Raw genomic sequence first — 23,016 nt, 5'->3', positions numbered from 1 at the left:
TTAAACTGAGACCTGACTTAGGAGCAACTCCACTTGTGCAGGCTGATGTCACTTATGTTGTGTATGGTTCATGTTGTGAGATCATTTGGGTGATCATGAGGTTTTGCAGTTGTGAAACAGGAAGGTGGAGAACTTTGTGACGGTGAAAGCTGAGAAGTGTGAACAGCCATGTTCGGCACAGTTAGCTGAACTGAAGGCATTAACGGAAGCATGTCTACTGGTGAAAGGTAAGGTTACGAATGTGTACACAGATTCTACATATGCTCATGATATTTGCTATTTGTTTGAAGCAGTTTTGAAGCAAAGAGGGTTCAGGAGGGCAGACGGAAGTCCAGTGCGACATGAGGTCCAAATGAAGGAGCTGATTGCAGTCATGATGCTCCTCGCAAAGCTGGCGGTGACAAAGTGTCAAATAATCGTAAAGGTAACGAAATGGTCAGTAAAGGTAATAACGCGGTTGATGAAGCAGCGAAAGTAGCATCAAAGTGCCAGCTTGCTGTCTTGGCACCAATGGTGTTACTGGAGCCAGATGTCACGCCACCACAAGGATATTGGTCATACATATTGGATAAATAGTCGTAAAAATTTTTTTGGTAAGAGAATTGATTCATCTGTTTATCATTCCATCAGAGATTAGCTCAAATAATGGTTAAGGGTTGGTTAGAAAAGTGCAAGAGGCATTCTGCAGCAGCTGCGAATCAAGCAGCGCTGTGGGGCCGTTTATCATCCACAGAGTCAAGGGATGGTTGAGAGGATCAATGGAACCTGGAAAGTGAAATTGAATTGAATCTGTGCTTCAACTAAACTAACTAGATGCTTTGCCGCTTGCACTAATGAGCTTTCGTATGCAGACTCATAGAGTCACGCACTAACACCGCATAAAATGCTAACGGGTCGACCCATGCCGGCACCTCAGCCCCCACTCGAGCAGGTGCAAACAGAGTGGACAGCTTACATGAAGCAACTAACTGCAATCCACAGAGCAATCTATCTACAGGAGGAGTTCAGAGACTTGAGTCTCGAACAGCTGGTTGAGAGACCAGTGGTGCCAGGCGACCAGGTGCACATCGAAGTGTTCCGGAGGAAGTGGCTTGAGCCAAGACGGAAAGGACCGTACACAATGGTGCGAGCAACGTCAACAGCAGTTCAAGTGGAAGGTGTGGGTGTTGGCCGACAGCATGGGCTCAGGAGAACGAAGCCTGGAGATGTTGGACGGGATCCCGCAGACAGGAGAGGCTGGAAGGGTCCCGTGATGAAGCCACCCCGCAGGGAAGTAGCCAGCCTGGGTCAGATGAGTATGATGCAACAATACACACCCACTCAGACCATGCCACGCCACGAACTTTGCCAGCAATACACACTAGAGCTAGTCGTGAAGAGGCATCTGCTAAGCTTGAATTTAAGTACGTGGGAATAAAGGGTGAGGAAGTGTGAGGAAGGATGAGTAAATATGAGTAAGTAGGGGTAAGTGTGAGGAGGGGTGGATCATGGGTTCGGAGGAGGAGACGACCAAATCACCGCCTCTGGACGCCACAACAAAGGGGCAATCTGGTAAGATCATGTCAGATTGGGTTAGAAGAAGTTGTTCACAATAGTTGTAAGAACAGAAAGACTTCTCATGGAAGTCTAGGGGGATTTGATACCATTAGCACTACAGGACAGAATAATCATGTTAACCCAAGAACAGACGGTGTGTACATGCACAGGTAAAGTCAGGAAAACAGTGTAACTGTGGAAGATGGTTTAAGGCACAGGATATGTGGTATAGATGGACATGGTACACTACGAGAGAACTGACAGCGATGGAGTGTCTCATATGCGCAGACGCTCCAGGAGCATTGCCTGTTGTTGTTCCAGAGCCACACACCTTCAGAGACGGTGCGGTGGTCCAGCAACGGGAATGCAGAGAAGGTAGGTTCACATCGGAAGAGGATAAATGGTTATTGTTTCCTAGGTGGGGTATTAAGTGCAGATTGATGTTTGGGCCAGATAAATTACATAATTGTTTTCAAAATAAGGAAGGGCCACAAATTGGAGTCTTTTTGTGCTGAATTTAATCTGAGTACATCACAGGATGGGCCTCCGACTGATGATAGAGTAGATTACGATGGTGAGGTTGAATGCTTTTGGAACTCGCGTAGGTAATACTACTGTTAAATGAAACCAATATTTATTGGGATTTATTTATTTGGATCAAATTGTGAAAATATAGAAATGATCATTTTAACGCTATATCTTTTTGGGGATCAGACACACCCAGTAGCTGAGAGTTACTGGATGTGTGGAGATGATGTTTTGTTAAATGTGTACCCAACAGGTGGATAGGTCTTTGGGCACTGGTGAGGAGGAAGACATCAGTTGTGTTAGTGTATGACAAGGTAAACGGGATGCTAGGATTGGATGTGGAAGAAGGGAGAGTTAAAAGATCTAGTGATGACTACATCATGGATAAGCACGTTTACTTGGATGCAATAGGGCAGCCGAGAGGGATTCCTTTTGAGTTCAAAGCACGCAGGGAGATTGCAGCTGGACTTGAGTCTATTTTGCCGTGGATCACGATTAACAAAAATGTGGAGTGGATTAATTACATATACTACAACCAACAGAGAATTCTTAACTATACGAGTGAAGGGTTTGCAGGCTTTGGAGAACAACTACATGAGACGAGTATGATGGCTTGGTAGAACAGACAAGTTTTAGAATGTATATTAGAAGGGAAAATGGTGTGTGCCAGATGGTTGGGGAAAATGTTGTACATTTATACCCGGGAACACTGCAGCTGATAGAACGTTTACAACGGCCGTGAAGAAGATCAGAGAACGGAGAGAGGAGCTGACGTGTGATGCTGGTGGAGGTGAATGGTAGTGGACTGGTCTGTTTGGGATTTTGGGAGAGTGGGGAGCGATGGCAGTTAAGGCGGGAATAGCAATATTGTTGATAGTGAGGATGGTCTCCCTATTGGTGTGTTGCATTATACCCATTCTGAGAAGGTGTTTGCTGCAAGTGATGTTCAAACGAACAGGGGAAGGAATCTGGAGGCAGATGACCATGTGAGACCAGGTCTGAGGACCAACGCATGGGAGAGCGGGTCAACGAATGAAGGTTATCAACGGACGGTTCACAAGATTCTTTCCTCGGGTGTGGAACCAAGTTTAGTCTGACAGGGAGAAGAGATGCTGAAGATCTCTTTGATTGGGAGTGACGTACTGGGGACCTCTCCTCCCAGAGTTAGCTTAGCAGTTCCAGACCCAGCCGGACGGATGTTCGGCCAGAAGCAGACGGCACCAGAGTACAGGAGATGGGACGGGACTGGAGGAGCTGCATTACATTGCATTTTATTACTGTTGTTGTGTGATAATCCATAATTTTATGTATTGTACTTGATACAAAACGGTGATTAACTGATTTGATGGTGGTGTATTCAGTCTATGTGTATTATCAATCAGAACTGATCACTAATGTCCATTGCCAATTGTGTCAGTCAACTGTTCGGAGTGCGACCTTGGTAAAATGATCGGTCGCCAGTGGGGTGGGGCCGTAGGTGAGTTTTCCCAAGATAAGAACATGAGTTACGAAAGTAGCAGCCGGTGGGTTTTTCGCACCTATGCACTGCGAACAGTGGACAAGTGTGATGGCAATGTAAAACTTATAGTGTTGTTGAATTCAATATCGTTTAATTTAATTTAATCATTTAATGTGATTCGAGTACACATATATATATTCCTTTTCATTTATTCAAAATGGTCCCGTTGATTGATATTGTAGAATTATTAGGATGATTCAGTGTTGATTATGTTAATTAATTCTTAATTAACTATGTGGGATGATTTTCTTTCATTTTAGATTATTTCTTTATTAAATCACTGATAAGTGATTTCAGGGGGGACTATGTGGGAGAAGGATGTCATGACATTCTCATGACTTCTGGCCTAGTTACATCCTGGGCCTTGTTGACTGGTTCAGATGAATATTGTTGATAGTTAGAATGAGTGTGTTTATGATAAACTGCGAAAGCTAGGCGCCTCCAGAGAGGGCCACGTACACTGGTTATGATAAAACGGTATAAAAGGGTGTCACAAGATGAGCTCGTCGGACATTTTGTACATTCTGTATGCATATTTGCTGTGACAGTTTGTTCAGAATAGAATTTAATTTTCACTGAACATTAGACATTTTGTTTTCAGTACTGTACCCGTAAGTGAACCGGCTTTACTCCATAAGAGCTCTCATATCTTCCTCCGTGATGAGGAGCTGACTTTTCCTCCCTATACTGTCTTCCACCCCATTGATCCCCAGATCTTTCAACAAAGACGCTGCTTCGGACAGTGTAGCAAATATCTTAATACCTGTGTCCAGAAACACTTTAAGTTGGGCGGGGTAGGGGGACTTCACATTTCTCTCTTTCAGTTTCTTGTTAACTTCCCTCACTTGTTTCCTCTTCTTTTGAATCTCTGTCGTGTAATCTTGGTTGAAGTAAATAACTTGTCCCTCGTATGTCGTCTTTTGTTTCCAGGCTTGTCTTATCACTTGTTCCTTCACTTTATAGTCCAAAAAGCGCACCATGATCACTCTCGGAGGGGTCGTGTTGTCTTTGGGTTTAGCTGCTAGTGAGCGGTGTGCCCTCTCAATGTGTAAATCCATATCACTTGCATTTTGAATTTTGTTCTTGATCAGCTCCGTTATGAAGCCTATAGTGTAATTTTTCTGTGCTCCTTCGGGTATGCCGTGAATTTGTATATTGTTGCGTTTCATTCTTGATTCCATCCCACACAGAGCAAATGAGAATACAATGAAGAGTGTAAAAATGAGCTTCATTGTTACAGTTTTTATTGACGAGGAAAGTGAACAATAAGAAGACATTCAGCACAGCTAACGGCTTTGCTTTGGCGACTGATGGCTACCGGGCCCCAGCGGCTAGCAGGCTAGAGGGCTCTAACAGCTAGCAGGCTCCCCCGGTTTAGCAGATCTCTGACCGGCACTGGGTTTCATCTGCCAGCGGCCATCAGCAGCCTAGCTCCACGATAGCTCAACAGGCAGCAGCACGACGGTGCCGCAGGGTCTACTAACAGATGATTAGCAATGTGGTCGGATTTATAAGAACCTTTAGAAAATAAAAAGATTTTTAAATGGACTATAAAAAAAACGTACTGATAAATCAATCTTTTCGTTTAAAAAGTAATTTAAAACCCTTGTAAAACAACCATAAACAGAGAGTAAAACAAAACAAATAAACGCTGATGTGTGCTAGATCCGCCCTCTTAGGACATCACCTGTTTCCTCCCAGCTTCTTACGCACTTATTTGTTTCCTAAATTGTCTTTGTTTTCTAAACTGTCTTCCCATGTGTCTCGGTACCTAACTTACCACACTTACTCTGCACTAGTTTTGCTCTTAGCTGTTTGATTTTGGAAGGAAATGCACTTATGATTTCTTGTGACCTGAAGTTCTTTTGCCTACCGATGTGGAACACACTGATTGTAAGTCGCTTTGGATAAAAGCGTCTGCAAAATGACCGTAATGTAATGCAATGTAATGCTTGCAGCCATCTTGGATGAGGAAGTTAGTTAACCCTGCTCTTGAAGTTGTGGTTCCCAGGGTTTCTAAAAGTAGAATGGGAGGCAGAGCCTTCAGTTCACCCTCTCTACCTTTAAGATAAGACTTAAAACTTTCCTCTTTGATAAAGCTTATAGTTAGGGATGACTCAGGTGACCCTGAAACATCCCATAGTTAAGCTGCTATAGGCCCAGACTGCTGGGGGAGCTCCCATGATGCACCTCTCCTCCCTCTGCTCTCCTTCCTCTCCATGTACATATGACATCATTGTTGTCATTAACTTTCGCAGTAGGTATCCTTTGAATGGTGTTACAGTGTTTGTTGTCCCCTCTTTCCTGTCCTCTCAGCCCCCAGCTGGTTAAGGTAGATGGCTGCCCTCTTGGTTCTGGTTCTGATGGAGGTTTCTTCCTATTAAAAAGGGAGTTTTTTTCTTTCCACAGTCGCCTTGTGCACGCTTAGGACGGGGTATTGAATCAAACTAAATATTCTATGTCATCCATTGGTTTCTCTTGATAAAGAACTTTAAATAAATTGGCATTTTATAAATGCTACTATAATAAATCCAACTGTGGTGAATTAAATTTAAATGAATTAGATAGAAATTGGACTAAATTGAATCAGACTTGAATTGGACTTATTCAATTTTTTTCATTGTAAGGTAGTGTAAGAAATAAAATTCCCAGATTCCATAAATCCATTGGGGTGTTAGGATTTGTAGCCTTGCAACAACTAAGCTTATGATGTCATACAGCACCAAAAGCTGTAGAACAGATATATAGTGGTAGTAAAATAGCACAGTTGAGATGCAAACTCACAACTAACAGTTCAATGGCCAGAGTACAGAGACATACTTCCTCATTCACATGTTCAGGAGTAAGCAATCTGTTACAAACAAGCATTGTAATCCTTTATTTTTTACTCTAAATGCTTTCGCTACACTAGCTTCTTCTATATGGGTCTGATATAGCTTTGTTGTGCATCAGTGTCTTGTTTTCAAGTACAGTGGTGAAATGGGAGGATTAAAGTTGATATACCTCTGAGCCAATAAGAGACGTACAGAGATAAATTGTGTCAGAAAGAGCCTATATTCTGGAACAACATTGGTCTAAACAAACCACTCAGACTAATGACACTCAGCATGATTACACGCACAATTGAGTCAAACTACTGTATACTATACCTGCACAGCAGCAGTTACTGACTGAAGTCTGTCTGAGGCTGTGCACTGTGAGAGAAAACCTTCCAGACATCCTGCTGCCTCTAACCTCCTCTGTGGGAGATCATGGTCCATGTTAGTCCAGCTGAATTCACTGCACAGACGCTGTCTTTAAGCTGCTTTAATGGTGATTCTGTCAGATGAGGCTGTGGTTCTAAAATCAGGATTTTATTAGAGCAGAGCGACAGTCTGGAAATGCTTTAAGTGAGCTGACTCGTAGTCTTAATGGGCTGATTTTCAGTCTGACAAATGAAACAGGACAATGTGTGAATGAGAGCAGCTTTATGGGGAATTCAGCTGGATTACTATACACTTACAATTTATTGGTTTTACTAAAAGATGGAACACTGGAGCATGAACAAAGCAACTAGGTCTAGTCTTGGTCAACTGAGATAAGTTATCTATGCAGGAGTGATTTGAGCCACAGTGAGTAGTGAAGCATGAATCATTTTTAGTTCATAGAACACCAGACCCTGGACAGGACCCAAGGAGGTGGAGAATATTGCAAAAGGATGTCTCAGCACTGAGCTTTGTGGCACCCCTGTGCAGCAGAAATTGGATGGGTATTTTTTCCCGTGCCATGACTTCTTTAAAGAACATCCTGTGAGGAGTGATTAAGATTCCTCTAAGATTTTACTTTGCCTAAGATGACCATCTCAGACAGTAGACATGGGATACACCATGGTACAGTAAACTATTGAAATCATGTCACAAGATGCTTAAAGATTTAGTAAGAGAAGACATGAGGACCAGCTGTCACAGACAGCAGAGCTTTTACAGTAGAGTTGCAACTCTTAGAGCCCATTTAGATCAAAAAGCTCATTCTGAGTCCTGTTTGAAAACATTTTGTCACTTGAGGAAGTGGAGAAAGATTTGTTTTGATGAGATGTTTTGAAGGTGGAAAATAATTTGTCCGTGGCTGTGGTGGTGCTGACCTTATTGTATGCAGTTTAGGCAGTGCTCGTGCTGGATGTGAAGGAAGGTTAGAGTGATTGAGAGCTGTTGAATCCAACTGGGGTACTGGTTTTGTGCCATTTTCTCTCAGCTGCTCTGAGATCAGATGGTTCAGATAAGACAACAGCCATGGGTCGGGAAGGTTAAAACAAACTTTTTGATGGCTTGATGGAGAGATGACACACTTGACACACTCAATCCAGATATGAGCTGAGTGCAGAGCAGAGAAACTTTGCCATCACTCAGTGGGGTCACATGGCACTGAAAGGATCGGATTATTGGCTAAATTACAATAAGACTGAGTTGCTCCTTATTTGAGCAAGGGTAATTCTCCTTGGATATATGAATAAATCGAATCATTGGCACAAAGCATGTCATACCCCGGTATGATAGGTGGCGCTGTACCCATTCCAACTATTGCTAATAGAGCCACTTCCTGTTGACCTCTTCACCACCAACAACAACAACAAACTCAGGCATTGGAGAAAGATGGAGAACGCAGAGCCAGATGAAGCTACGTCCCTCTACATTTGGTCTGTGATGAGCTGCTTATTGCACAAACTCGATGCCCAACGGAGCATTCTCCATCGCGTTGTTTCTTTCTTTCTGACGGCGACAACAACAGGAATATCGTCTCCTTTGACTTCCGGGTCACGACCCCGGGAAAACATCTGGAGCATGCGCAGAACACAAAGTCTGATTCACCACGAGCTTATGACTTTCAACCCAGTTATCTACCATCCCATCGCGAGTAACCCGATCGGATCCAGTTCTTAGTCAGATTAATGTGTCTACATGAACTTAATAACTCAGTTTTATTGTAATTTAGCCAATAATCCGATCCTTTCAGGGCCATGTGACCCCACTGACTGACTTCTGGTAAAAACAACGAGTTAAAAGGGGGTTCACAAAATCTGCGCACCATCATGTTATGAGCATGCTCCCATATGACCACTATACAACGTTCACATAGACAAACATACACACACTCACTTTACCCACCTGCATCTATTTCAGCTTCAGATTCCATCTTTTCCTCGAGGCATTTTAAAATCCTTAGTAACCATATTACTGATTTCATAAGAAATCTCTTTAACTATAAAAGTGGAATAAATACTTGGAAAAAAATACTTGTCTTCTGTCTTTTTGTCGTTCTATGGTTTGCTACTGTTTTCCACCTCTGCTCTCTGTCCTCCCTCCGTCTAAGTGCCACATACCACAACACAGATTCACAATGCTTCATAATCCTCTCCACATCCCTCCTCCCTTCCTCTTCTTTATTACATCCTATTTTTCTAATATATTTTGCTTTTTGCTCTCATACCCCCTGTTTTAACCATCTCCAATTGAATTTGTTGTAAGTCCCCCACTTTCACTTTTCCTAGTTTCTCACTGTGGTGAGGGTTAAGGCCAGTCTCCATCACACAATAACATGAAAGCAGTCTATGTACATACTTAAGTTAGAAATAAGTATAAGACAATACACTCTACATACTAATGATGAAAAATTTCTTTTTTTTTATCACTTTATCTTATCAGTTCAATGAAATATGCTTTTTAAAAACATTTTTGCAGAGGATTTAGCTTTTGTGAGACCGATGTGATACCATACAGAAGCTATTTGATTGTTTTCTTTCTGAACCACTGAATGTTTTCTCATATATTTGAACTGTAAAACACTTGATCCAAATTATGAAGGTGAAAAATGACTGCAGAGTCTCACACATCCATCAGAGATTATGGTGGTTCTCTAAAGAATGGATGGACTTAATATGGAGCACACAGGTACAGGCGAGCTGGAAGATATTTTCAGTAAGGGGGGGCTGCCATCTGAATGCAAAATGGGTGCCGTCACATTGTCGTGTTGGCTATTGTTAATTATTATTAAAAGATAACGATGTGAGCGTCCAGATTTATGAACTATAATGTCCTATAAACAGCGCTCCAGCTGTGTCTGCAGCTGATGAAAATAAACTATTGACTCCTTACTGCTGTATGCTGTGCGTAAAAATAAAAAAATAAAACCAGGCGGGTTCACCGGTGGGTGCTGATTCAGTGTGTTTCAGTATTTACAAACCAAAGTGACGGCAGCTGATGTTGAAGCGCGATCAGCTGTTATTCGCTGTGGCAGCGACACATATGAGCACAGATCTGAAGAATAAAAGATTCACTAACTTTGTTTTTTCCCCCCACTGGATGGAACAGAGGATGGTTTGTTTGACTCTGGGACTGTGTTAAGTGTTAGGATTTGATGACGCCCTTACTCCCTGTATTATGATAATATGTTTATGTGATATCAGTCTGTATATGTGTTTGATAAATATGCCATGAGGCTCCTGCTTATCCTCCATAGGCAGCAGAGGACTGCCTTCTCATCATTGGCACCTGGTGCAGCCTGAGCCCAGGCGGAGGTGATGATATGCTCTCCCTTCTCACTATCATCAGCCCCCGACGGGAACGCGCATCGGCGTGTTGCTCTATCTCTCCACAGCAGCAATGGGATATGTAACGGAGAGAGAACAGCGCGGATGCGTCGCACGGATGTTTTCATAAAGTAGGCGAGTACTTAGGTCTGTCATAGGGTACAACTTGTCTTTGAATAAACAATCATGAGATGAGTATTGATGGTTTACTTTTATTGCTGTTGTTGTCGCTGCTGCTGCAAGATGAAAAACATCATGATTTGTCATGTGACGTGAATTTGTAATGTTTTAACCTATAAATAAAGCTATAGCCTACTTAAATGATTTCAGTTTTAATTATTTTATGAGGATAAATAAATTATAGCAAAAAGCTTTGAAGTCATATTAAATAGCAATTACATAACATAACGAGAAATTAGTGCTAATTATCAAGGATGCACAAAAACCCTGGAGCCTATAGTCAAACATTTTTCACAACAATATCATTCTGGAGTTAGTGACAGACTGCACCCTGTAGCTAACTCAGGATGGCAAGGGGTGATATTCACAGAAGTTTCTGGAGTGATAGTGGAGGGCACCAGGTGCAAGTACAGTGAATTTGATCAATAGCCGCATTCGGACAGAGCAGTTCTAAGAACACAGTTCTAAGAATGGTCCACCTCGAATTCCTATGTAGTTTCTATGTTCCTACCCTCACCTATGGTCACGAGCTGTGGGTAGTGACCGAAAGAACGAGATCGCGAATACAAGCGGCCGAAATGAGTTTCCTCTGCAGGGTGTCTGGGCTCTCCCTTAGAGATAGGGTGAGAAGCTCGGTCATCCGGGAGGGGCTCGGAGTAGAACCGCTGCTCCTCCGCATCCAGAGGAGTCAGATGAGGTGGCTCGGGCATCTGGTTAGGATGCCTCCTGGGGCATCTGGTTAGGATGCCTCCTGGGGCATCTGGTTAGGATGCCTCCTGGGGCATCTGGTTAGGATGCCTCCTGGGGCATCTGGTTAGGATGCCTCCTGGGGCATCTGGTTAGGATGCCTCCTGGGGCATCTGGTTAGGATGCCTCCTGGACGCCTCCCCGGTGAGGTGTTCCGGGCCCGTCCCACTGGGAGGAGACCCCGGGGAAGACCCAGGACACGTTGGAGAGACTATGTTTCTCGGCTGGCCTGGGAACGCCTCGGGGTCCCCCCAGAAGAGCTGGAGGAAGTGGCCAGGGCTGCTGCCCCCGCGACCCGATCCCCGGAGAAGCGGAAGATGATGGATGGATGGAATTTGTGATATATGTATATATAATCTTTGTATGTTTCATTTGTATGATTAAACTTTAAGTAATGTTTGGGTTTAGGCATTTTTTTATTAATCAAAGCCCAATTCAGGTAAAACTCTTACCCACAAAGTGTCCCCTTCTTGCTCCCCACAGATATGACACAGGTCTGTCAGGTCATCTTGCAGTACAAAGAACAAGGGTCAGTGAGTAATCTTTGTCAGAGTAATGGTATATTAATTACAAAAGGAAATTAGAAAACACCTGTATTCACAAGAAGAGACACAGTGCTCGGACGTCCCTGGAACAGATTCAATTCAATTCAATTCATTTTTATTTATATAGCGTCAATTACAACAGATGTCATCTCAAGGCACTTAGATAATAAAGTCCAATTCAAGCCAATTGGAATTCAATTAATTGTAATCATAATTATTCATAAAATAATCCAATTCGTTCATATAGAGCCAATTCAAAAACTATTTCCTAGCTAAGGAAACCAACAGATTGCACTGAAAACTTTTTCTTTTTCGGTCCAATCTCCCGTCCTGAGCGTGCCTGAGGCGACTGTGGAGAGAAACGACTCCACAGTATTCCACTTCTCCTTCCCCCACCTTCTATAATAAACGGCTTGTACTACATTCAGCACATGACCTGTTAATGACACACGTAGTGGAGAGACAGTTGCGACAATCGAAACAAAGCTTTTTTGAACATGGAGATAAAGCAGGGAGACTCTTGGCAGAGCAGGCCCGCGCGACTACTGCCTTCAAATTGATTTATCAAATCAAGCCATCTCGTGGCAGCTTCACTTCTGACTCAGTAGTTATTAATAAGCCTTTCTCTGATTTTTATACCACACTATATACTTCGGAATGTGCCCAAATTACTGCTATGACCCCTAATCCTTTGGACTGGTTATTGTTTCCTCAAATTTATGTAAACACCACCAGAGAACTGGGTAGATATATCTCTTTGTCAGAGGTGCATGAAACAATCAACTCTATGCAAAACAGGAAGTCCCCCAGCCCTGACGGTTTTACAATCGAGTTTTTTAAAACATACTCAATGCTACTAGCCCCCATACTTGTGAGGATGTTCAATGATTCCTTCAATGAAGGCAGACTGCCAGTGACCTTGTACGAGGCATCTTTTTTTTCTGATTCTGAAGAAAGACAGGGATCCTACTTCCTGTGGAAAGACAGACAGGCTTCGAGTTAGGGAGACATTCCTTCTTCAACACCAGAAGGCTGCTGAACATCATATCCTCACCCTCATCCAACACTCCTGAAATCATTGTGGCACTTGAAGCCTTTGACCATATGGAGTGGGGCTCTCTATTCTTTATTTTAGAGAAATTCGGCTTTGACTCAAACTTAATTTCTTGGGTTAAACTTCTATATGCTAACCCATCCCCTTCTGTAAATACTAACGGCATCCATTCCCCGTATTTCCCTCTCAAACGTGGGACCAGGCTGGGCAGTCCACTCTCACCCTTGTTGTTCAATATAGCCATTGAGCCGTTAGCAATCTGGCTTAGAAACCAGCACGAATTTCAAGGCATTACTCATTTCGGCCTAGTCCACAAGCTCTCATAATATGCTGATGACCTCCTCTAATTTATTTCAAATCCCACAGCCTCCCTCCCCTCAGTTTGGGCTCCTGTCAGGGTACAAATTGAATATTCAGAAAAGTGAGCTATTTTTGGTTAATGACTTGGCAAGGTCACTTCCACAATCTGCATTTCCTTTTAAAATGGCTTAAGAGGGATTCAGGTATCTGGGAGTGTTTATTACCAGCTCCTTCGGGGAACTTTTTCAGAAGAACTTGCAGCGACTATTGGACAAGTGCAAGCCAGAAAGGCTGCCCTTCCCCTGTCCCTTGAGGGCCGAGTTAACCTTATCAAGATGGTTATTCTTCCGAAATTTCTGTATCTATCATTCTTCCTAAATGGAAACATGCATCCATTTAGTGGCATTAGCTTGGTTAAGAAGTTAAACTTCTCCTGCCACTGTGTGTTTTTATGGATTTCCATGTTAGAAAGACGAGTTAAGTTTAAATCAAGAAAACAAGGGCTTCCGTCTCACACTCTGTTTCCTTTTCCTAAGCCTCCAATTACAAGATGTACCAGATGAGTCTAATCAGAAAACGTGAACATTCATATACACCCTTGCTCCTAATTCTATTTCATACAAACTAATGCCGCCACTTTGTTTTTTTTGACATGCTGGAGTTTTAGACTGCACATAAGTGGACATAATTGAGTTAATTATGTGACTTCAAAAGGTAAGTGGGCTTCAATCCAAAGGCAGTGAACGCATGCACCAACTACCTTTTAATTGTAGGTTGACAAAAACATATCTCTTTACATTATAGAATGTATCACAGCAAATCAGAAAAACTCCTAAGGTTGATGAATAGGGATCTGAATGATAGAGCAAAGGTTCTGTGTGTGCATGTGTAGGTGTGTCCATCTCTATATGAGTGGGTGTATTTTGCCTCCCTGTCCCTGGTCAGGTCACAGTATGAGATGATAATCTGGCCTCATTGCAAATGTCCCGTCCAGAGAAACAACGACAGATGACTGCAGATTACAGCTGCAGATAATCCAGCAGGGGATTCACACAGGGTGGTTGGGGGGGGGGGGTTATGGAGGGAGGGCAGAAAGAGTAAAAACAATGAGGTAGTGACACTTAAAGATGGATGAGTTTTCTAAAGACTCAGATCCAGCAAAAAATACTTTGTCTGTAGTATGGTCTGTCCTGAATCAATTGGCCATCCAAAAGCACTAAGACATCTTTGCCCAGTTTAATTTGATGGCAGGATCGATTAAACACTAGCTGCTTGTACTTTTAGAGGACTGACTGCTCCATGTGTGCCTCATTTGCATCCCCGGAGTCAACAGAAACTTTTAAAATCCACCCTCCTCTGGGAGTCCTTCATTAAAACTAATTCCAAAGTGTCACGCATGTTTTGTTGTGTAGGTATCTTTTAGCTAATTTTAACCAAGAGAAAAACTTCTCAGCTGAGACACAAAATAGTTACCATTATGTTGTCACTCTTCTAAATCAAAACCAAAAAAAAAAAAAGGCCAACATAATACATTTTTAGTTGGTCTTAGCTTTGGTAGGGTGATTTGTACCTGTGTGCTTCTGGATTATTTTCAGTTTCATTGGCCTGAGAAGTCCCTAGATCAAAGCTCGAAGTTGTATTCTGACAAAAAGTCAAAAGAAGAATGGCTTCTGTTGAGATTTTTTTGCACACTGTCAGAGTTACAGAATTTTCCTGACTGCAGAAAATTGAATTAACTCTTAGATTAACTTAATTATTTCCTCAAAATAGGCAAATCAGTTTTTGGCATTTTAGGCTTCTCTTAGCAGCTCATTGGATTCAATTCAATTCAATTCATTTTTATTTATATAGCGCCAAATACAACAAATGTCATCTCAAGGCACTTAGATAATAAAGTCCAATTCAAGCCAATTGGAATTCAATTAATTGTAATCATAATTATTCATAAAATAATCCAATTCGTTCATTTTCGGTCAAGTAAAGGTTTAATTACAGCAACCTTAAAAGGCTGAGGTACATATCCTGTCAACAAAGACAGATTGATCAAATCCAATATGGAAGTGTCAATTAATGGGAAAACCTCCTTGAACAGTCTGGTTGGGATTGGGTCTAAAACACAAGTTGATGGTTTAGAAGAGACTATTGCTGTTGTTAGTTCAGAGAGATCAACTGGGCAGAAGCCGTCTGAATACAAATCAGGTTCTAAAGATACTTCTAAAGCTGCTGTACTTGATGATACATCACTGATAATAGTGGGAAGGACTCCATCAATCTTCTCTCTGATAGAAACAATTTTATTAATAAAGAAGCTCATGAAATCATCACTGCTGAGAGTTAAAGGAATACCTGGCTCAGCAGAGCTCGGACTCTTTGTCAGACTGGCTACAGTGCTGAAAAGAAACCTGGATTATTCTTATTCTCTTCAATCAATGATGAATAATAAGCAGTTCTAGCTTTACGAAGGGCTTTCTTATACATTATCAAACTATCTTTCCAGACTAATTGAGACTCTTCTAAATTAGAGGAACGCCACTGTCTCTCCAGCTTTCTTGCAGTCTGCTTTAAAGCACGCAGCTGTGAATTATACCAAGGAGCCAACCTCTTCTGACTGATTACCTTCCTTTTCAGAGGGGCAACGTTGTCCAGTGCTGTACGCATTGAAACTATAGTGCTGTCAACAAGAGAGTCAAGTGTTGCTGGAGTAAAGTTTAGGTAGTCATCCTCTGTCATATCTGCACATGGCAGTGAAGAAAAGGATGATAGAATTAATTCTTTAAATCTGGTTACAACATCCTCTGATAGACACCTTCTATACGTAAATTTCTTCTCAGAAACTGTATAGTCAAGTAATGTAAACTCAATACAACTGGGTTGCTGCAAAGCTTTTTAATACACTTCAGTTTGTCAATGAATAGTAGATTTTTCAGAGGGCATTTGGATAAGGACTTCTCGAGGTCAAGCCAAATTGATGAAGCCTCATCTTTAATCCAATCAGCTATATATCTTAGATGGGCACTTAATTGATATTTCTTGATATCTGGGAGATCCAGTCCACCCATAGTGCTTGGTAACTGCAACACTGACATCCTGATCCGTGGCCGACGTTTACTCCAGATAAAAGAACTAAACCAACCATACAATTTTTTCACTATTTTCTGATTGAATAAGATGGGAAGCATGTGTATGGGATAGAGCAAGCGTGGGAGAATATTAATTTTCAAAAGTGAGATTTGGCCCAGCCATGATATTGGAAGATTATGCCATCTCTCCATATCTTGTTTAATCTTATCAAATAGTGGGCTAAAGTTGGTGTGATACATATACCCAAATATATGAAACCAGCAGTGGACCACTTGAATGGGAAGGGGTTGGGATTATCTGGTGGGTGCTGTAAGTTACCCAGAGGCATTGCCTCTGATTTGGAAAAATTAACTTTGTAACCAGAAAAGGCAGCAAATCGGTCAATAATCTGGATAAGACGAGGAACTGATACAGAGGGGTTTAGCATGAACAGCAGCACGTCGTCCGCATATAATGTTATTTTATGTGATTTTTCACCTACGTTCAATCCAGCCATTAAAGGGTCTTGCCTAATAGCTTCCGCTAAAGGCTCGATCGCCAATGCGAACAGAAGTGGCGACAAGGGGCAGCCCTGTCTGGTACCCCTCTGGATCACAAAATTTGTGGACCTAAGTCCATTAGTTAAAACTGCAGCCATTGGTTGAGTATAGAGAACCTTCACCCATTTAACAAAGCCATCACCTAAGCCGAACTGATCAAGTGTAGAAAATAAATAAGACCATTCGACTCGGTCGAAGGCTTTTTCCGCATCTAGGGAAATCACAAGACCATCTATATCATGCCGTTCAGATAGCTGAATGTCATTTAGCAATCTCCTAATGTTGTTATAGGAATTACGGCCCTTAATGAAGCCGGTTTGATCCTCCTTTACTATAATTGGTAAAAGACCTTCTAAGCGTCTAGCTAAAACTTTAGAAAGAATTTTTAAATCCACATTCAAAAGCGAGATTGGCCTGTACGAGGCGCAGTCTTCAGGGCATTTTCCTTTTTTAAGAATCAGTGAGATATTTGCCTCCCGTAATGATGGTGGAAGGGTGCCACATTCGAAGGAGTGATTAAACATATTAATCATAGGCTCTGATAAAAGACTTTATAATTCTTTGTAGAACTCGCTACTAAGACCATCACTGCCTGGTGCTTTGCCTGTTTGAAGGGATTGAACGGCCTTACGCAGTTCAACCGCAGAGATAGGGGCATTTAATTCAGACTTTTGATCTTGTGATATAGTTGGGAGATCCAGTTTGGAGAAAAAAGTTTCCATTAATGTTTTAGCATCGGAAACCTGTTCCGACTGATACAGTTTCGTATAGAAATTTCTAAAAGTTTCATTAATAAGTTTAGAGTAAGAGGAGCAAGTCCCCGTCCCATCTAAAATTGACTCAATAATTTGAGAGGCCCTTCGCTTTTTTGTCAAATTGGCTAGAAATCTCCCTGGCTTGTCCCCATGTTCAAATAATCTTTGTTTTGCATACCCTAATTTTCCCCCCGCCTTTTTTGTTAGTAAAGAGTCTAATGTAGAGCGAATAGCAATAATTTCTTTCAATTTAGCTGCTGTAGGTTTCTTGACATATTCCCTCTCCGATCTACTTAACCTTCCTTCAAGTATAGTTTGCTGTTCCATATTTTTACGTCTTTTAGTAGCAGTATATGATATGATCAACCCTCTGGCATAGGCCTTGGAGGTCTCCCAGAGCAGAGATGGATTATTAACAGAGGGGGAGTTAGTGGCGAGGAAATCCCTAAATTCTGTGGTGAAATATAATATGAATTCGTGATCTTTTAGAATTAAGGTGTCCATTCTCCAATTTGCGGGTTTCTTAGAGAATCTCTTAAATGCAACATTCATATACACTGCTGCATGATCCAATATTATAATGTTAAAATGAAGAATCTTCCTCACACACCAGAGTAAGTCATGGAGTTCCTCAGGGTTCTGTGCTTGGACCGATTCTTTTCACTTTATACATGCTTCCATTGGGTAACATTATTAGACAGCATGGCATAAATTTCCATTGCTATGCTGATGATACTCAGCTGTACTTATCTATAAAACCAGATGAACCCAATAGGTTGGTCAGACTACAAGCATGTCTTAAAGACATAAAGACCTGGATGACTCAGAACTGTCTGCTTCTAAATTCAGACAAAACTGAAGTCGTTATCTTTGGACCTGAGCGTTTCAGGGAGAAATTGTCTAGCTATATAGTTACTCTAGATGGTATTTCCTTGGCTTCTAGTTCTACAGTGAGGAACCTTGGAGTTATTTTTGACCAGAACTTATCATTTGACTCGCATATAAAACAGGTTTCTAGGACTGCCTTCTTTCATCTTCGTAATATTGTTAAAATCAGGAACATCTTGTCTCAGAGTGATGCAGAAAAACTGCTCCATGCATTTGTTACTTCAAGATTGGACTACTGTAATTCTTTATTATTGGGCTGTCCCACATATTCTCTGAAAAGCCTCCAGCTGATCCAAAATGCTGCAGCCAGAGTTCTGATGAGAACTAACAGGAGAGATCATATTTCTCCAGTTTTAGCTTCTCTTCATTGGCTCCCTGTTAAATTCAGAATAGGATTTAAGATTCTTCTCCTTACATATAAAGCTCTTAATGACCGAGCTCCATCATATCTTAAAGATCTCATTGTAAGATATTTTCCTAACAGAGCACTTCGTTCCCAAACTGCAGGTTTACTTGAGGTTCCCAGAGTTTCTAAAAGTAGAATGGGAGGCAGAGCCTTCAGTTATCAGGCCCCTCTCTTGTGGAATAAGCTGCCAGTAAATGTCCGGGAAGCAGACACCCTTTCCACTTTTAAGACCAGGCTTAAAACTTTCCTTTTTTATAAAGCTTATAGTTAGGTCTGTTGAATCTGATAGTGTGTCTGCTAGTGTGTCTTGTCCTGCCTCCACCTCTGGCACCCTCTATACTTTCATTACCCCCTACCCGAACCAGGGTTTGAATCCCATTCCCGCCTATCTTACCTCTTTTATTTCTACCCCTACCCGAACCAGGGTTTGCATCCCCACCCCGCTGTGACTGGTGTGCAGTTGGTGAGAGGCTGAGGTAGCTTGTGGCTGTAAAAGATGGTTCTATATATGGATCTATATAGGGAGTATAGGGAATTACTCACTGAGTCTGGTCCTTTATTTATTTATTTATTTAATTTATTTATTTATTTTCGTTAGCACAAGTTTCTTGTGTTTACCTTGAATAGGGATGGCTCAGGTGATCCTGAAACATCCCATAGTTAAGCTGCTATCGGCCTAGACTGCTGGGGGGCCTCATCTGTCACACCTTTCCTCACTTTACTCTCTTTATGTATATGTGACATTATTGTGGTCATTAACTCGTGTTTCCCTGTTCCAACAGATATCCTTTGAATGGTGTTACAGTGCCGCCCCCCCCCCTTTCTGTCTTCTCAAACCCCAGCTGGTGGAGGCGGATGGCCACCCTTCCTGAGTCTGGTTCTGCCAGAGGTTTCTTCCTGTTAAAAGGGAGTCGTTTCTCTCCACAGTCGCCTCAGGCACGCTCAGGCCGGGAGATTGGACCGAAAAACAAAAAGTTTTCAGTGCAATCTGTTGGTTTTCTTAGCTAGGAAATTGTTTTTGAATTGGCTCTATATGAACGAATTGGATTATTTTATGAATTATGATTATTATTAATTAATTGAATTCCAATTGGCTTGAATTGGACTTACTATCTAAGTGCCTTGAGATGACATTTGTTGTATTTGGCGCTATATAAATAAAAATTAATTGAATTGAATTGAATGTTCCCAATTGAACAGGAGACAGCAGATTCTATAAACTGTTTTGGGGCAAAGAAGTAGTCAATTCTTGTGTAGCATTTGTGTGGACTAGAAAAAAGAAAGTGAATTCTTTGTCTGCAGGGTGAAGCGTCCTCCAAACATCTGTATATCCAAAGTCCTCAATTATTTGTTTTGATAGGGATAAAGCACCTAAAGGGAACCTGTCCATCAAAGGATTCATGAGACAATTAAATTCACCTCCTACAACAGTACTTTCCACCGCAAGATCAGATAATTTGGCAAATGCCTCCACCTGTAATCGTGGGTTTGAAAAGGACACGGATGCGGATATTCAAAAAAGCAAAGTAGATTTATTATACAAAAACAAAGTAACAACAGAAAGCGCGGCTGAGCCGGATTCAAAAACCTGAACTATGGAAAAATGATTTAACAAAACAAAACACTTGCATAGCGTGGCATGGATGGTGACGGGGAAGGATCTCACAAAAACTGAAAGCAAACAGGGAACTTAAATACTGTGGGGAACTGATGAGTGCAGCTGATGAAAATGAGTGCAGGTGACGTGAATGAAACTAATGACCTGAGTGAGGGGGAAAAACAATGACAAGACTGAAAAGCAAAACCTGGACATAAACTGAACATCAAAACGTAACCTAAAACATAAAACTCAAGACATGAGTCCATGGCGTGACAGAGCCCCCCCCTCAAGGGGCGGATCCCAGATGCCCCTAAAAAGTCAGAGGGTGGGAGGGAGGGGCTCGAAGCCAGTCAGACAGGGGACCAGAACCCCGGTGGCGTGGCTGCAGCGGCCGACCAGGCACGCGGCAAGAGCACCGGCCTTGGGCGGCAGGAGACGGTGGTCTGGCGGACGCCCAGACCTCTGACGGCGTGGCAGGAAGAGGCGGTGGTCTGGTGGACGCCCAGACTTCCGTCGGCGTGGCGGCAGGAGACGGTAGTCTGGCGGGCACCCAGACCCCCAACGACGTGGCAGCAGGAGGTGGTGGTCTGGCTGGCACCCAGACCCCCGACGACGTGGCAGCAGGAGGCGGTGGTCTGGCTGGCACCCAGACCTCCGACGACATGGCGGCAGAAGCCGGATACGGTCCGGCAGGCGGCCGGACATCCGGCGACGTGGCAGGAGAAGGCGGTGGTCTGGTGGGCGCCCAGACCTCCGACGGCGAGGGGGGAGCCCCCCCCTTAAGGGATGGATCCCAGACATCCCCAATATCTGGGGGTGGGAGGGAGGGGCTCGAAAACAGGAGTCCATGGGCCAGGGCCCCATGGGGTCTGTGGCTTGGTCTGGCCCTGTGGCGCCTGTGGCTGTGGTCTGCTCTGAGCCTGTGGCTGTGGTCTGCTCTGAGCCTGTGGCTGTGGTCTGCTCTGAGCCTGTGGCTGTGGTCTGCTCTGAGCCTGTTGCTGTGCTCTGCTCTGAGCCTGTGGTCTGCTCTGAGCCTGTGGCTGTGGGGCTGCTCTGAGCCTGTGGCTGTGGGCTGCTCTGAGCCTGTGGCAGAGTCCTGCACGGGTCCGTTTTTTGAGACCCGCACCCACCCATATCCACAGAGTACAGCACCCACCCACGAATCCGTGGTTATTTCAAAGTTAAATCCGTACCCGCCCGGACCCGTTAAATGCGCCTCTGAAAAAACAACAGAAACGTGGCGCCAAAGAGGCTTCTATAGGAAATAAGTGTCAAGCGATTAACTGATAACATGAGACATTTTTTTTTTGTTTCAAAATATCGTATAGTAAAAGTAGATGGTAAACGCCAGAACATTTGCGCAGAACAAAAAAAAAACAACGTGGCACCAACGAGGCTTCTATAGAAAATAAGTGCCAAGCTATTTACTGCTGACATGAGACATTTTTTTTGGTTAAAATTTCGTACAAGAGGAAAGGCCATCTATCTTAGGTTACTGTGCAGGAACAATATATCGTCCACAGTCCCAGGTTTGAGCTGCGTTCTGCGCTCTTGGATCACAAATCCAGCGGAGGAAAAATCTCTCACTGGCAGCGCTGGATGCGGGGATTGAGAGGACACCTCGCGCAATTGTTGACAGGTTGGGGAAATCCTCTTGGTGTGCTACCCACCCGTATTTAACTTACCCGCCCGCATACCCACCTGTGAAATTTCCGTATGTTTAAAACCCACCCGTTTCAGCATCTATTTACCCGTGTCCGCGGGTACCCGTGGGTACCCGACCCGCTGCAGGACTCTGGCCTGTGGCTGTGGGCTGCTCTGAGCCTGTGGCTATGGGCTGATCTGAGGCTGTGCCTGTGGGCTGATCTGTGGCAGGGGCCTGCATTGTGCCAGGGGCCTGGATTGTGGCAGGGGCCTGCTCTGAGGCAGCTGGGTCCTGAGGCTGTGGTGTAGGTAAGGAGGAGGAGGAGCTGTACAGCGCAGCTACCTCTTCTGGCTCCAAGCCGAAAATTTCCAGCGAGGCAGTGCGCTGCACAGTCCTGACCTCCTCCCAGATAGCTGACACCCCTGGTATGTGCTGGAGGATCTGCTTCTGCAAAAAGAAGTCCAAGACGCCATTAGCACAGTTCAGTTTTTCCCAGGAGGTGCTGCTCGATCCTGAGCGGCACCAGAAATCCCCGAACAGTTCCCAGAAGGCTGAGTAATCCGCCGCGTCCATGGTGGTGAGATCCTTCTGTCAGTAATGGTGGGTTTGAAAAGGACACGGATGCGGATATTCAAAAAAGCAAAGTAGCTTTATTATACAAAAACAAAGTAACAACAGAAAGCACGGCTGAGACGGATTCAAAAACCTGAACTGTGGAAAAATGATTTAACAAAACAAAACACTAGCATAGCATAGAAAAAAGACTTAACTGTGGCGTGGCGTGGCATGGATGGTGACGTGGAAGGATCTCACAAAAACTGAAAGCAAACAGGGAACTTAAAGGGATACAAGGTAGTTTAGCAGCAGTATAGCGATCTCTATTGGTCACCCTGAAATTCTCTTCACTTCACTTCACTTTTTATTTTCTCACGACCACATACGTGGTATGGAGCACAAACACATATCAAACAACATTAACAAGCAAACGCAGCAAGCAGCGGGGCTGTAGGCTACATACTCATGTCATAGAACAAATATGACAAAATAGAACAAAACAAAACAAAGCAAAACTTTGCTTCTACACTGTCATAAAAATGCCCACCTTTGTATTATACACATCCACTAACCAAA

General features: G+C 43.1%; 1 protein-coding gene across 1 annotated transcript in view; it reads right to left on the bottom strand.

Annotated features, from left to right (window-relative positions):
- tmem132a (transmembrane protein 132A) overlaps positions 1-22,458 on the bottom strand; it is a 68,217-nt gene extending 45,759 nt beyond the window's left edge. The window contains exon 1 of the mRNA XM_075464306.1: positions 22,008-22,458. Within this exon, the coding sequence (XP_075320421.1) occupies positions 22,008-22,458 (451 nt within the window). The remainder of the gene's footprint in view (positions 1-22,007) is intronic.
- Between the last annotated feature and the right edge of the window lie 558 nt (positions 22,459-23,016).

Source organism: Odontesthes bonariensis, chromosome 4 (assembly GCF_027942865.1).
Source record: "Odontesthes bonariensis isolate fOdoBon6 chromosome 4, fOdoBon6.hap1, whole genome shotgun sequence".
Lineage (NCBI taxonomy): Eukaryota > Metazoa > Chordata > Actinopteri > Atheriniformes > Atherinopsidae > Odontesthes > Odontesthes bonariensis.
Note: the sequence above shows the minus strand (reverse complement) of the source record. Positions and strands in the feature narration are given on the sequence as shown.